The sequence below is a fragment of the Barbus barbus genome, assembly GCF_936440315.1.
Source record: "Barbus barbus genome assembly, chromosome: 33".
In the NCBI taxonomy this organism is placed as follows: domain Eukaryota; kingdom Metazoa; phylum Chordata; class Actinopteri; order Cypriniformes; family Cyprinidae; genus Barbus; species Barbus barbus.
In genome coordinates this window covers 11,224,808-11,238,648 of record NC_136761.1, presented here as the reverse complement: position 1 = coordinate 11,238,648, position 13,841 = coordinate 11,224,808, and the positions used below count along the sequence as shown (strand labels likewise).

The 13,841-nt window shown below is 37.5% G+C and overlaps 1 protein-coding gene across 1 annotated transcript in view; it reads left to right on the top strand.

The window, feature by feature from the left end:
* Positions 1–1,719: 1,719 nt before the first annotated feature.
* The window catches only part of LOC306853632 (PH and SEC7 domain-containing protein 2-like), a 35,345-nt gene continuing 23,223 nt past the window's right edge, over positions 1,720–13,841 (top strand). The window contains exons 1-3 of the mRNA XM_079391181.1: positions 1,720–1,932; positions 5,079–5,542; positions 6,972–7,691. Coding sequence (XP_079247307.1) covers positions 5,163–5,542; positions 6,972–7,691 — 1,100 coding nt within the window. The 5' untranslated portion in view covers positions 1,720–1,932; positions 5,079–5,162. The remainder of the gene's footprint in view (positions 1,933–5,078; positions 5,543–6,971; positions 7,692–13,841) is intronic.

Genomic DNA, 13,841 nt, shown 5'->3' with positions numbered 1-13,841 from the left:
GCCCTGAAGACCCTACTGTTCTGCTGACAATTCTGGAAGTCTCTCAGTCAATCAGTCAAGTGCACACACACACACACACACACACATCTAAATGAGACACACTGTAGACTTCTGGTCTTTTATATAAAGCTAATAATGATGGCCAAACCTCTAACTCCAAAGGAAATCTTTGTGTTTTTGGAATAAAAGGCATTATATTTATGAGTCATTTTGTACTTAAGTGATTAAGTGAAGTGAAGTGACATTCAGCCAAGTATGGTAACCCATACTCTGAATTCGTGCTCTGCATTTAACCCATCCAACGTGCACACACACAGCAGTGAACACACACAGCAGTGAACACACACCCGGAGCAGTGGGCAGCCATTTATGCTGCGGCGCCCGGGGAGCAGTTGGGGGTTCGGTGCCTTGCTCAAGGGCACCTCAGTCGTGGTATTGAGGGTGGAGAGAGCGCTGGACATTCACTCCCCCCACCTACAATCCCTGCCAGCCCAAGACTCGAACCCGCAACCTGTACGAGTCCGACTCTCTAACCATTAGGCCACGACTTCCCTTGTGTTCTTGAGGACATCCATGATTAGATATAGTGAACTTGTCCCCAGACTTGATGGCCTTTACAGTATAGATGATTTTAGGTTTTAGTATCATATTCAGGGCTCAACATAAAGTTGATAGAATGGTCTCTTGAAAAGAACATTTTCACATTTATTAATCTTTAACATTCATGTATTTGGTTTTCTGCTCTGTATTTGACATTGTGATGCAAATCTGTTATCTGTTGATTTAAAAAATTGATAGAGATTAGAAACACTAGTAGAAATTGACAAATTACAAATTGTTATGTTTTCCAGCTAAGGTGAGTTTATGAATTAGATTTTTTTATTTTTTTTTGTAAAACAATCATTAATTAAAAATATAAATATCTCAAGGAAATACAAAAATGCAATGCTAATAATAATAACAATAATAAAATTGCACATATATTGTTTTAGGGTGTGTGAATAAATACTGTGTGCACTGCATGGGTTCAGATTTAAGATTCAGAATAAAAAGTCTAATAATAATACATATACTACCTAATTTTGAGGTTGATAATATTTTTTATATTTTTGAAAAAAATATCTTATGCTCAACAAGGCTGCATTAATTTGATCAAAAATACAGAAAGAAACAGTAATATTGTAAAATATTATTACAATTTAAAATAACTGTTTTCTATTTGAATATATTTTAAAAATTAATGTATTCCTGTGATGCAAACAACATTATTCCAGTCTCCAGTGTCACATTATTCTTCAGAAGTCATTCTAATATACTGATTCAAGAAACATTTCTTATTATTAACAATTTTGAAAACAAAAAATTTGTTTAATATTTTTGTGTTTTTTTCTGGATTCTTTGAATATAAAGTTCAAAAGAAAAAGAACAGCATTTGAAACAGAAATCTTTTGTAGCACTAAAACGCACCTTTTTCAGTGTGCAGATAGTATTTTTTATAGATTGTTTATTTATTTATTTTTGGTGGATATGTAAAAATCAGCCTAATTGCCCAGAAAAATTCCTTATTGCTGATCCCTATTGTTGTTACTACCAATACAGGCATATCTTGACACATACACAGTCATACGTCACACTCATACACCCTCAGTGAGTGATCTGTCATGTTGTTTAGTGGGCGTGTGCTGCTGCTGTAGGAATTATGGGTATCTGGCAGTTACAGAGCGCAGAGGCTCTCAGGAATAGCCAACATGACAACAGGGTACTGCACAGCAGCTGAGCCTGAGTGTGTGTGATGGAATCATGCATGTGAGTCTAGATGTGCTTTCCGTGTGAAAAGATCATCTGCAGCTGGGATGGACTTTGGGTACTGAGCGCCCATGCAGAATGTCAAAAATTAACCATGTGTGTTTGAATGAAGAGCCGAGGTCAAAGGTAACTTTCTTTTGCTAAATGTCACATCAAAATGTTCTGTGTGGTGTGAGACAGTGTGTGTTTTTAAAATTCCCATGTCTCTAGTGTTTCGAAGAAGTAAATGGTACAATAATGTAATGTGTAACTGGTACGATTAAGATGAATTGGTGTATATTCTGTCAAACAGCACTGAATATAGACATGAAGAGATTTGATTTGTTGCCTAATGTAATGGTAGTTTGGGCCATAGAGCTTTAATGTAATGGAAACTTGGGTTTTACTGCGGTTGGATTCGATCAGATGTGCGGCATTAGAAAGCTTTAAACGGCACCGTCTGAGTCAGAGCTGCAGAAAAAAACAAAGTGGTTGAGCTTCACATTGAACTCTGAGGATGTTATACTGTTTCTCTGCCAGAGAGAGGGATTTTCTGTACATGTGTGCTGTTTATATTCCAGCCTGTGTTTGTGTGCCTGTCCATTTGGTTTCATCGGGTAACATTTACATTTATTCATTTAGCTGACGCTTTTATCCAAAGCGACTTACAATTGCTATATATGTCAGAGGTCGCACGCCTCTGGAGCAACTAGGGGTTAAGTGTCTTGCTCAGGGACACATTGGTGTCTCACAGTGGATTCGAACCCGGGTCTCTCACACCAAAAGCATGTGTCTTATCCACTGCGCCATCACCACCCCTCTAAAAATGGTAACTGAGTATTAAACATGTCATGATGTGCCACTAAGCATCTGTCCTGTTCACTGGTTTAATGAAGAGAGATAATGCTCTGAATATGAATTTAAAAGTCACACTTAAGTGTACTTCTCAGTTTAATGTGCAGAGACAACTGTACGCCATACTATTGTTCAAAAGTCTCATTTTTTTAATGAAAATAATACTTTTATATGGTAAGGATGCATTAAATTGATCGAAAGTGACAGTAAAAACATGTGACAAAAGATTTTAAATAAATGTTGTTCTTTTGAACTTTCTGTTTATCAGAGAATCCTGAAAAAGATGTGTCTCAGTTTCCACACAAATATTAATCAGCACAACTGTTTTCAACATTGTTAATAATAATAAAAAAAAATTATTGAGCAGTGATTTTTGAAGGATCATGTGACACTGAAGACTAGAGTAATGATGCGGACAATTCAGCTTTACATCACAGGAATAAATTGCATTTTAAAATATATTCAAATAGAAAATATATCTTTTAAATTGTAATAATATTTCGAATTATAGTGAGTGTATGAGACTTATTTCAAAAGTTTTGATCGACCAAATGGAGGTAGTGTTCTGGAAAGCTGTGTGAATTATTTTTGTCATTATTTTGCCATTCTTTTGGTGATGCTAGCAGCAGATTTCAGCTTCAAAGTCGATGTGAAATTAAAATAGACCAGATTTCTTTTGCAACAACACATTCCTGATCCTATTATGCCAGATTCCTTAAGGCACATTATTCTAAATGAAGATTGTCCAAAAAAGTTTGTTTTTTGTAATCTTTCATTAAAATGTAATAACTCTTTCCACCTGTGAAATTAATTTTCTTTTAGGCTGTGCAGGCTAGTGATGGATCGCTCATGAACTTTTCATTTTTCATCTGTCATGTGAAAAACGAGTGAAAGATTTGGATCAGAAACGCAGTAGGGACTGGGAGATCATTTCTGTTTTTCATAATTAGTCTTTGGATGCATTATCTAATTGGAGAGTATCTCAGGGAATTTGGATATTAAAAATAAAATATTCTAATTTAACTCTGCTCAAATGAATAAATGACTTGAATAAAGATTATTTTGCTGAATGAGATTCAAGGATCCAAATGAGTAAAATGAGCCGGTCTTCCCATCTCTAGTGAGGTCTATTGATTAATGTTCGGCAGATGCTATTCTGTCCACTTTTCACAATGCAATTAACATCTAATGGATAAAGTGAAGTCTTGTCTATTTGTATTCACTGAATATCCTGTTACACTCGGAAATATGTAACATTACAGAAGTAAAATGGGCTGGCAAAAGTTGCTGTAATGTGCCACTGAACATCTATCCTGTCCGGTGCTGCTGCTGCCCACTGAGTTTAGGGAAGATTCCCCAGAGCAGATGTTAGTAATCAGAGCAGCATTTAAAATTAGACTCAGACTGACCCTAAAATTCACCCTCAGCAGATCGTTCTGGTCTGTGTGTTGTATTGCAAGTGTGTGTGAGCCTCTAGCATGTAAAACATCAGGGGCGCTTCAGGTTTGCTGAGTCAAAGATAATGCATTCTCACCGGCCTGCATTTCTTCTGGGCTGATAAAACACAAGGATTACAGCAGATAATGGAGTCAGAATCGCTGTTTAAATTTTAAACTTTAAAGAAAATTTAAAGCAGAAACAGAATGGTCTGACCTTAGCTTTGTGAAATTATGCTAAATAAAACAAATCAGCATGAAAAATAAATAGCAGACGGACTGAATGAAAATGCAAATTCACTCTCTGACAGCAGGTGGCGCTTATGGAACAGCAGCGAAAGAATGTTTCATTGGTTACCTTTGTAAACAAAGTAACACTGAGCATTTAAAAACTACATTATTATATGGAGGTAAGATCAAAAGAAAATACCATCTAAACTTTTGTGAAGACAGTCAGTTTCTCTCAGAGATATATATAAACCCCCAATTTAGTATTTAGGATATTTCGCATATGGTGAACAGTGATCTTGCTCTGCCTGCTCTTTGCGTTCTTCTTCAGCATCTCTGTCTTCTGTTAACAGCCATTTACAGTTGGTTTGTTTGCTCAGTTAAAGAATTAGTTGTAGATTATTAATAATTTTCCAACCATTAGTCAGATGTGTATGCAGTTAAAAGAGATCTCCTTTCAATTCACAACGCTATCTATGTTGCTTAGTCACTTATACCAGTATGCTTTAGTTTTAAGAAAAATAAATAAAAAAATGCCTGAAAACTCCCATAACTTTGAGTTATGAACAATTTAAGCAATTTTTGATGGGATGAAAACAGATGGGATTTTATGCATTCTTTGCCATGGTGGTTTTTAATACATGCAGTTTTATCCATACTAATGAGAGCGGATTATGAATGGACAGTTTTTCTCAGTAGGTTCTTATCCTTTATTATTCAGGGCTCACCTTTATCCGAAATCTCATTGCTCTGTCTCACCTTCTTTCTTAATAGGTGTGAACTCTACCCCCTTCCCTTGTTCCTGACCCTGACCTTGTGACCCCAGGCTGCCAGGACACCGTGATTGAGGGGGCCACCATGAGTCAGGAGGGGCAGCATGACCCCCTCCGCACAGACACCCCACCTCCAGATACACCCCCAGCACCTGAGGGAGAGGAGGAGGCTGATGGCTCTATGGCAAGAGATTTGGAGCCCTGTAATGGGACAAAGACAGAAGAGGAGCAGCAAGGTGAAGCAGAAGACGGAGATACAGAGAATAACAGAAACACACAGTCCAGTGCAAAGGAGGATGAGAAGGTGACATTAGAAGAGGAAGGTAGAAACGGTGAGATTGAGGGCAGCTGCTTAGATCCTGTAACAGAAAACAGTAATAGGGACATCCGCGAAGGTGAAGACACACAGTTGCTGCTGCCTCAGACCCCAGAAAAGGACTCAACCAAGCCCCTGTGCTCTCTAAGGTTAGTAAAATAAGATATACTGTACATTTACATACATTTTAAAAGTTTGATTTCTGTCAGACTGAAGCAATAATCCTTCCTTTAATCCCTTTTTCTTTTTTTGCATAATCTCTGATACTTTTATTCAGCCAGGATGCATTAAATTGATCAAAAGTGACAGTAAATACTTTTGTAATGATACAAAATTCACATAAATGCTGTTATTTTAAACTTTCTATTAATCAAAGAATCCTGAAAAATGTAAGAAAAAATTGAAAAATACCAAATCAGCATATCAGAATGATTTCTGAAGGATCATGCGACACTGAAGACTGGAGTAATGATGCTGAAAATTCAGCTTTGCCATCGAAGAAATTAATTACACTTTAAAATATATTAAATTAGAAATCGGTTATTTTAATATTTAAAAAATATTACTGTTTCTCACTGTATTTTTGATCAAATAAATGCAGCCTTAGTAAGAACTACAGACTTCTTTCAAAAACATTTAAAACTCCTACTAACCCCAAACCTTTGAATGGTAATGTATTTAAGCCTTTAAATATTGCACTATACATCACATTTACTTGAACAGAAAGATGAGGACTGTAGTTCAACTGTGACTGCACTGGTAAACATACTTAATAATACATATCAGCCTCTGAATCAACATTTTAGTCCAAAGTAGGGATGCATGCTATTCAGAATGGAACTGAGAATCCTGAATTTGAATTGAATTTAAATTGAGGAAGCAAACAGAATGCAAAATTGCAATTTGGATGTAAGAAAGTAAAATTCAAATATATTTAAATTAAAAGAACATACATTAATTTTGTTTGACACATTATTTCTTTATTATTTCTCTGACACTTTATGTCAACTCTAATTTCAGAGAATTTTGTGAATTTTGCACTGGTCAAAAGTGCTAGACAAATAAAATTGACTTCCAAAACACACATCCTAATGATCTTCCAAAAAAGGATCAAGCTGTAGTGTGAACAGACCCCTAAAAGATCAATAAAACCCTTTGAAAGGCTTCCATCTTTTCACAATGAATTTCACAATGCCTGGCTTGTCATGTCTTACAAAATATTTTGAATATGAAACACATGTATTACAGAGTTTAGCTGTGCAATTTTCAATGTCAGGCTTCACAAATGATGTGGCACGCATGTTACAATGAGGGTGGGGAGATATTTTGGGCACCATACGTGGCAGGGGAGCTGTCCTGAATGATGCTCCTCTCTGCTGGGACTCCTCCACTGCAGTCGTGCTGAAGAACTGTGACAGCAGCCTGACTAAAGATAGGAATACGCACAGCACATGCCAACCAGGCTAAGAGTCTTTGTGTATAGTCTAAAGCCAGACCTCTTTAACCAGTTGTGTCTTTGTGATGGGTTTTTACCTGATATGTTTGGGAATGCATTAACTGGCATTTTTGTTACTGCAGGTTTGACAACGGGACTGAAGATGACAGCGAAGAGCAGGAGGATGAGGAGGAAGTCCTTGAAGAGCCTTCAGCACAGGGGAACCTAGATGCCTTCAGCTCCACGTTTGAGCTCTCCGTAGAAGAAGCAGATGCTGAGGTAGAGGACGAGGAAGAGAGGGAGGAGGGTGGAGAGGAAAGGGAGACCCGAAATCAGGACAGTTTTAGCTCTACGTTTGAGAGCATTGTTGAGCAGGTCGCCAAGATCACGGCTGTGGATGAGGAAGAGGACGACGGAGAGGAAGAGTACGACAGAACAAAAGAGAACCAGGACGGCTTCAGCTCCACGTTTGAACGCATCGTCGAGTCAGAGCTTCTGAGAGGCGGGACTTGCTACAGCAGTCTCGATTCACTGGATGTGCTGTCGCTCACTGATGAGACGGACAGCTGCGTCAGCTTCGAGGCACCGCTCACCCCTCTCATCCAGCAGAGGGCCCTAATGGGCCCCGAACCTCCGGAGCTGGAGTTGGAGACCGTGCAGGAAGGGGATGAGGGCAAGGCTGAGCTGGGGACGGAGATGGCAAGGGATGAAGCCAGCTCTGCAAGTCCGCTACGGACCACTATTCCAGGAAGCAGGTCGGAAAATGTCTTGAGCCACCCGGCACAATGGAGCATCCCTAATGGATTCCACATTGAGCTGCCTGGGAATGGAGAGAGTGGAGGAATGATGCCAAACTCTATCAGGTAGGATGCAACTAAATCTCCTTCTTGATCTGCCCAGTAGATGGCATGCAGCACAAGTTAATAACATGGTCTCAAACTAGTGAGCAACAAGTTTCATGCTTCACGCTTTCATCCCAGCACAGACAATGGCTCATCTGGAATGGAGTCAAGATTCAATCCACAGTCAATGACTATTTGCTATTTGTTACTCTGATCCAAACTGCATAAAAATTAGCACCAACACATACAAATCCAAATTAAATGAACTGTAGCAGGAGTAGTAGCACCAAAAACCTTCTTTTCACACAAATCATGATTATGGGGGCAGATTATTGATTAATAAATAGTTATTTTCACACACACTGTCTTGCACAATACTATGTTATGACCTCAAAACACTTTTACTATAGTGCATTATTTGTAAATTAATACATTATGACAGTTGCATCACATAACTCTCCCAAAATTGATGACGTTTCTAATGTAGTAAACTTGCTCGGAAGCTCACCTGGTACTCACTTATAGAAGTAAGCAAAATGACATGGTTGCTTCAACAGATGCATTTTTATCTCACATTTGCTTTTGTTAACACTATCCAGTAGGTTCACAGTCAGATTTAGTGTTTTCAAACACGATAGAGCATTAACCTTTTAGAGCCACTCACCGGAAGTTTCATTTCCGAATTTACAAAATACAATTAACAATGAAACATAGCCAGAATTCATTAAACTGAAAGTGCTTTTAGAGACACTCACTGGACATTTCACTTTGAAAGTGTCAAAAAACATGCAAGAAGCATCGTAATATAATTTTGCAGAAATGTCTGCATGTGCACGTTTTCTAATAAGCCTGGGTTGAAAATGAGAGCCTATGGTGTCTGTTTTGAAGGGAGTGTCACACTGCGACTTAGCTGACTGGAAACTTTTTTTATATTGCACGGATCTGAGCCAGTATCCAAGAGAAAAGATTTCCACCTCTGGGAGCCAAAGAAGGATAGGTCTAATATCGCTGCCGTCTCTCTCTCTCCCTCTCTCTCTGCATCCATCTGGACTGGACGCAGCAGCAGATGTTGTCGTTTTTTCCTCCCTAGTTTTAAATGACTAGCAGCTTCCTGCCCCCTAGTCTGCCTGAATGAGGCATTGTTTTTAGGGAGTGACATCATCGCCTTTGGCTTTCCTCTTTCACGACGGGAGCCTTGCTCTAGTTTTCAGTCACACTGTGCTTTATCCAAGTGCTGCTTGTCTATGCCTCCATTAGCATCCATCTGTATTAATGCAGTTAGTTTTTAGTCACTGACAGGGTCAAGACTACATTTGGTCATGTACAGTTGACCTCCATATTGCACACTATTCATTAAAACTACCGTCTTTTAGCATTAGAGGCTAACTTTATTAGCTTGTGGTGTACCAGAGGAAGGTAACGCTACACTAGCCACATGTGTTTTTCATTAGCAGTTCTTTGGAGTTGCATGGTGGTTGAATGTGGTTGATAAACTCATCACAGAGAACAACATGAGTGCTGCACAGTGTCTACAGCCACTAACAGAAGGAAAAGAACATATGCTGGTAATTATCAAATCCTCAGAGCCTCACAAGCATCATGATTACTAGGGAGTTACTTAAAACATAGTCTATTTGTATGAGTTGTGCTTCATTCAGAATTGCATTGAAAATGGATTTAACATTTCTGAATTTGCATTGAGGAAGCTGAATTTCAAATTTTAGTTAAAATGGTTTTAACTTCAAAATTCAAAAACTCATATGACATACAGTACCGTGAAAAGGTTTTTGCCCCCTTCCTGGTTTTAAAAAAAATTTTTGCATATTTGTCACACTTAAAAGATTCATATCATCAAACAAATTGTAATATTACACAAAGATAATGCAAGTAAATACAAAATGTAGTTTTTAAATGATGATTTCATTTAGTAAGGGATAAAAACTGTCCAAACCTACCTGGCCCTACGTGAAAAATTAATTGCCCCCTCCTGTTAAATCATGCAAGAACTGTGATCAACCACATTATTTTAGCTGAGTTAAAAAAAAAAAAATCTGAATTAAATTTCACTAGCCAAACCTAAGCCTGATAAGTGCCAGACCCGTTGAATCAAGAAATCACTTAAATAGAACCTGTCTGACCAAGTGAAGCATGCTTAAAGAGCAACACATCATACCACAATCTAAAGAAATTCAAGAACAGATGAGAAACAAAATAGTTGACATGTATCAGTCTGGAAAGGGTTATAAAACCATTTCTAAGGCTTTGAGACTCCAGCGAACCACGGTCAGAGCCATTATCCACAAATGGAGAAAACTTGTAACAGTGGTGAACCTTCCCAGGAGTGATCAGCCTACCAAAATTACTCCAAGAGCGCGACAACGACTCATCCAGGAGGTCATAAAAGAAACCAGAACAACATCTAAAGAACTGCAGGCCTCACTTGTCTCAATTAAGGTTAGTGTTCATGATTCAACAAAAAGAGACTGGGCAAAAAACGGCATCCATGGGAGAGTTCCAAGGCAAAAGCCACTCCTGACCAAAAAGAACAATAAGGCTCATCTCACATTTGTCAAAAAATATATCTTGATTATCCCCAAGACTTTTGGGCAAATATTCTGTGGACTGATGAGACAAAAGTTGAACCTTTTGGAAGGTGTGTGTCCCATTACATCTGGCGTAAAACCAACACAGCATTTCATCAAGCATGGTGGTGGTAGTGTGATGGTCTGGGGCTGCTTTGCAGCTTCAGGACCTGGACGACTTGCCATAATTGATAAAACCATGAATTCTGCACTCTATCAGAAAACCCTGAAGGAGAATGTCTGGCCATCAGTTTGTGACCTCAAGCTCAAGCAGGACAATGATCCCAAACACACCAGCAAGTTCACCTCTGAATGGCTCAAGATTAAGTTTTTGGAGTGGCCAAGTCAAAGTCTGGACTTAAATCAGATTGAGATGCTGTGGCATGACCTTAAACGATCCTTTCATGCTTGAAAACCCTCCAATGTGGCTGAATTAAAACAATTCTGCAAAGAAGAGAGGGCCAAAATTCATCCACAGCGATGTGAAATACTCATGGCCAGTTATCGCAAACGCTTGATTGCAGTTGTTGCTGCAAAGGGTGGCACAACCAGTTATTAGATTTCACGTAGGGCCAGGCAGGTTTGGATCGTTTTTTGCCTTAATAAATAAAATCATTTTTATTTCAAAACTGCATTTCATATCTACTTGGGTTATCTTTGTTTAATATTAAAATTTGTTTGATGATCTGAATCATTCAAGTGTGACAAATATGCAAAAAAAAAAAACAAAAAAAAACAGGAATGGGGCAAAACAAATTCACACCACTGTATAGAATTAATATAGCTAATGTTTTTTTTTAACTATAAAAGCAAACCCTGCATGTTGCCTGGACAAAAAAAAAAAACCCTATAAAAGGTTAATATATAATAACTTAATATAGATTTATATAAACATACATAAACATAAAAAAATCATCATATATTTGAATGTGCATGTAATATAATCATATATGCCATACACACACACACACACACACACACACATGTTGGTTTTTGTGGTTTATGGGGACTCTCCATAGGCGTAATGGTTTTTATACTGAACAAACTGTGTGTGCTATTGCCCTACACCAACCCTACACCTAAACTTAGCCCTCACAGGAGACTTTGTGCATTTTTAGATTTTCAAAAAAACACCATTTAGTTTTTTTAAGCCTTTTGAATTACGGGGACATAGGCAGTGTCCTCATAAACCACCTTCATATTGTAATACCTCTGACATACTCTGACATATGACATGTCATTATACAAATTTGTGTCCTCATAAACCACATAAACATGCACACACACATATATATGTGTGCGTGTGTGTGGTATAATAATGTATATATGATAACTAAAAATAAATGCAAACTCTGTTTATCTATATCCTAAACTTTTGTTTTTATACATTTGATCATATTTTTAACGTTATAATTTGTAGACCAGATGCAAAAGCTTTTGAAACAGGAGGTTAGTTTGGACATATAGAAGGTGTCCCTCTTTAAATAGCCAACAGCCTTTAGCTTACGTTGCAGCTGTAAACCTTGATTTGCTCCTTGCTATTGCTAGTTAAAGACAAAGTACGTTTGCATTCAAAAGGGCATTTTATTTGACAAAAAAAAAAAAGAACGCTAGCATTTTGAGGCCTCACTACCAGGACCATAACCACCATAGACATTGAAGGGCACACATCCACTTCAATATTAAGTTTTCAGTTCTTGATTTATTATATTTAATCACTCATAATCCTGAATACAGCCTATCATTGACTAAAAGCCATAAAACGTGTATTTAAAATATATTCATATTAGATTAGTGTTTAATGAAAATCCCTGTTCACCCCCAAAACTAGGATATAGCTGTGCATTGGAGAGGAAATGCAAGTGAATCCCAAACTGTTCATCAACAAATCCCTCAGTTGTTCAAAGCGTTCTTTGCAGAGCATGAGTGAGTGAGCGAGTGAATGCATTCTTTTATGTAAGATAGCAATGATTTTCTATTAGGAATTCACACTGCTGAAACATATAACACTCTCTCCTGCCATCTCAAGAGCAATCTGTTCATTTTCAGAAGGTCCATGCTTCATTACCTCTCCACGGAGACTGACCTGAGTTTAGACACGATTATATGATTGATCTGTCTGCTCTGACTGCCTTACAAAGGTCAATATGTGACATGAAATGTGATGCATTTTTATCTATTGCACTGCAGGCAGTCGCTAATTTGTGGGGGTTTTTTCACCCGTTTGGTGACATAGGCACAGAAACAATCATCTCAGCTGCGACCCCACCTCCTTTACCACCCCCATGCCTTTCTGAAGCCTGTACCTATGCACACAAAAGAACACACTCATTTATTCTGTCTTTATCAGACACTCATAATCTCCTACTTTATCTTTCATTGTCACACACATACTCATAAATCCAGACTCATAAGCACCCCCATCACACACACACACACACACACACGCAAACACACACGCAAACTTCCTGTCTGGTTCCGCTCCATCCTGGTTGTGTGTGTAGGAGCAGCGGGTGAGTGCTGTCTAGCTGATGATTATCCCTACAGGATACAGGAGAGCTGTACACACACACACACACACACACACACAATCTCTCTCTTTCTGAAATCTACACACTGTGATAAGCATTGCACACAAACACTCGCATACTTCCATACAACAAAGAGAAAGGATTACTATTGTAATCATTTGTTTTTCTCCAAAAACACAGGCCTTTTCTTTTTCAAAGGCACCTTGCTTGTGTGAAATCAATATTATTTACTCAATTACTATTGCAGGTATTGATGCTCACATCCTTTGATACCAGCATTTGTAGTCTATTAGTGTTTTGCACTTACTGAAATATGTCTTTAACCCATGTAGAATAAAATATGTAAAATATAGATCCTCAAGCTCTAATCCATACATTGTAAAAATCATTTTCTTAATCACTATCTTTGTCTTGTGTTCCAGTAAATATATCTAAACCTCTTTTAAACAAGAATTGAAAGTGCATATATATTTATTCATTTAATGTTATGTATTTCTTTGTCAATATGTACCTTTCAATATGTATCTCAAATGATTGCATTTTGATGAAAAAAAAAACTTTACAATTTATCAATCAGTAATATATTTATTAATATACTTTTATATAATAATATTTTCTATATATTTTATTATAATTTTTATATATATTTTTGTTTTGTGAGTATTTTCATGATAAAAGTATATATTTCACATTTTTATATAAAATGTATTAACGCGTGTGTGTATTCAATGTGTATTGATTCATTGTATTAGCTGGGGATTTTAACTGTACTTTAAGTCATACTTTGGACAGGAACCATGAAGAACCCCACAGTAAACCAGCTGACGTGCTTCAGTCTCTGATTGTTTATCATGATCTTGTTGATGTTTGGAGATAATAATTTCCTCAGGTTAGGCAATATACCTGGGTGAAAGTAAACGCCAATATGGTATCTGGGGCTAGGCTGGATAGGATTTATGTACAAAAAAGTAAAAGAGGTCAATTCTATAACAGCTGTATATTTCCTACTGCTTTGTCTGATCATCATTTCCTATATATTGATGTCATCACTGTAGAGA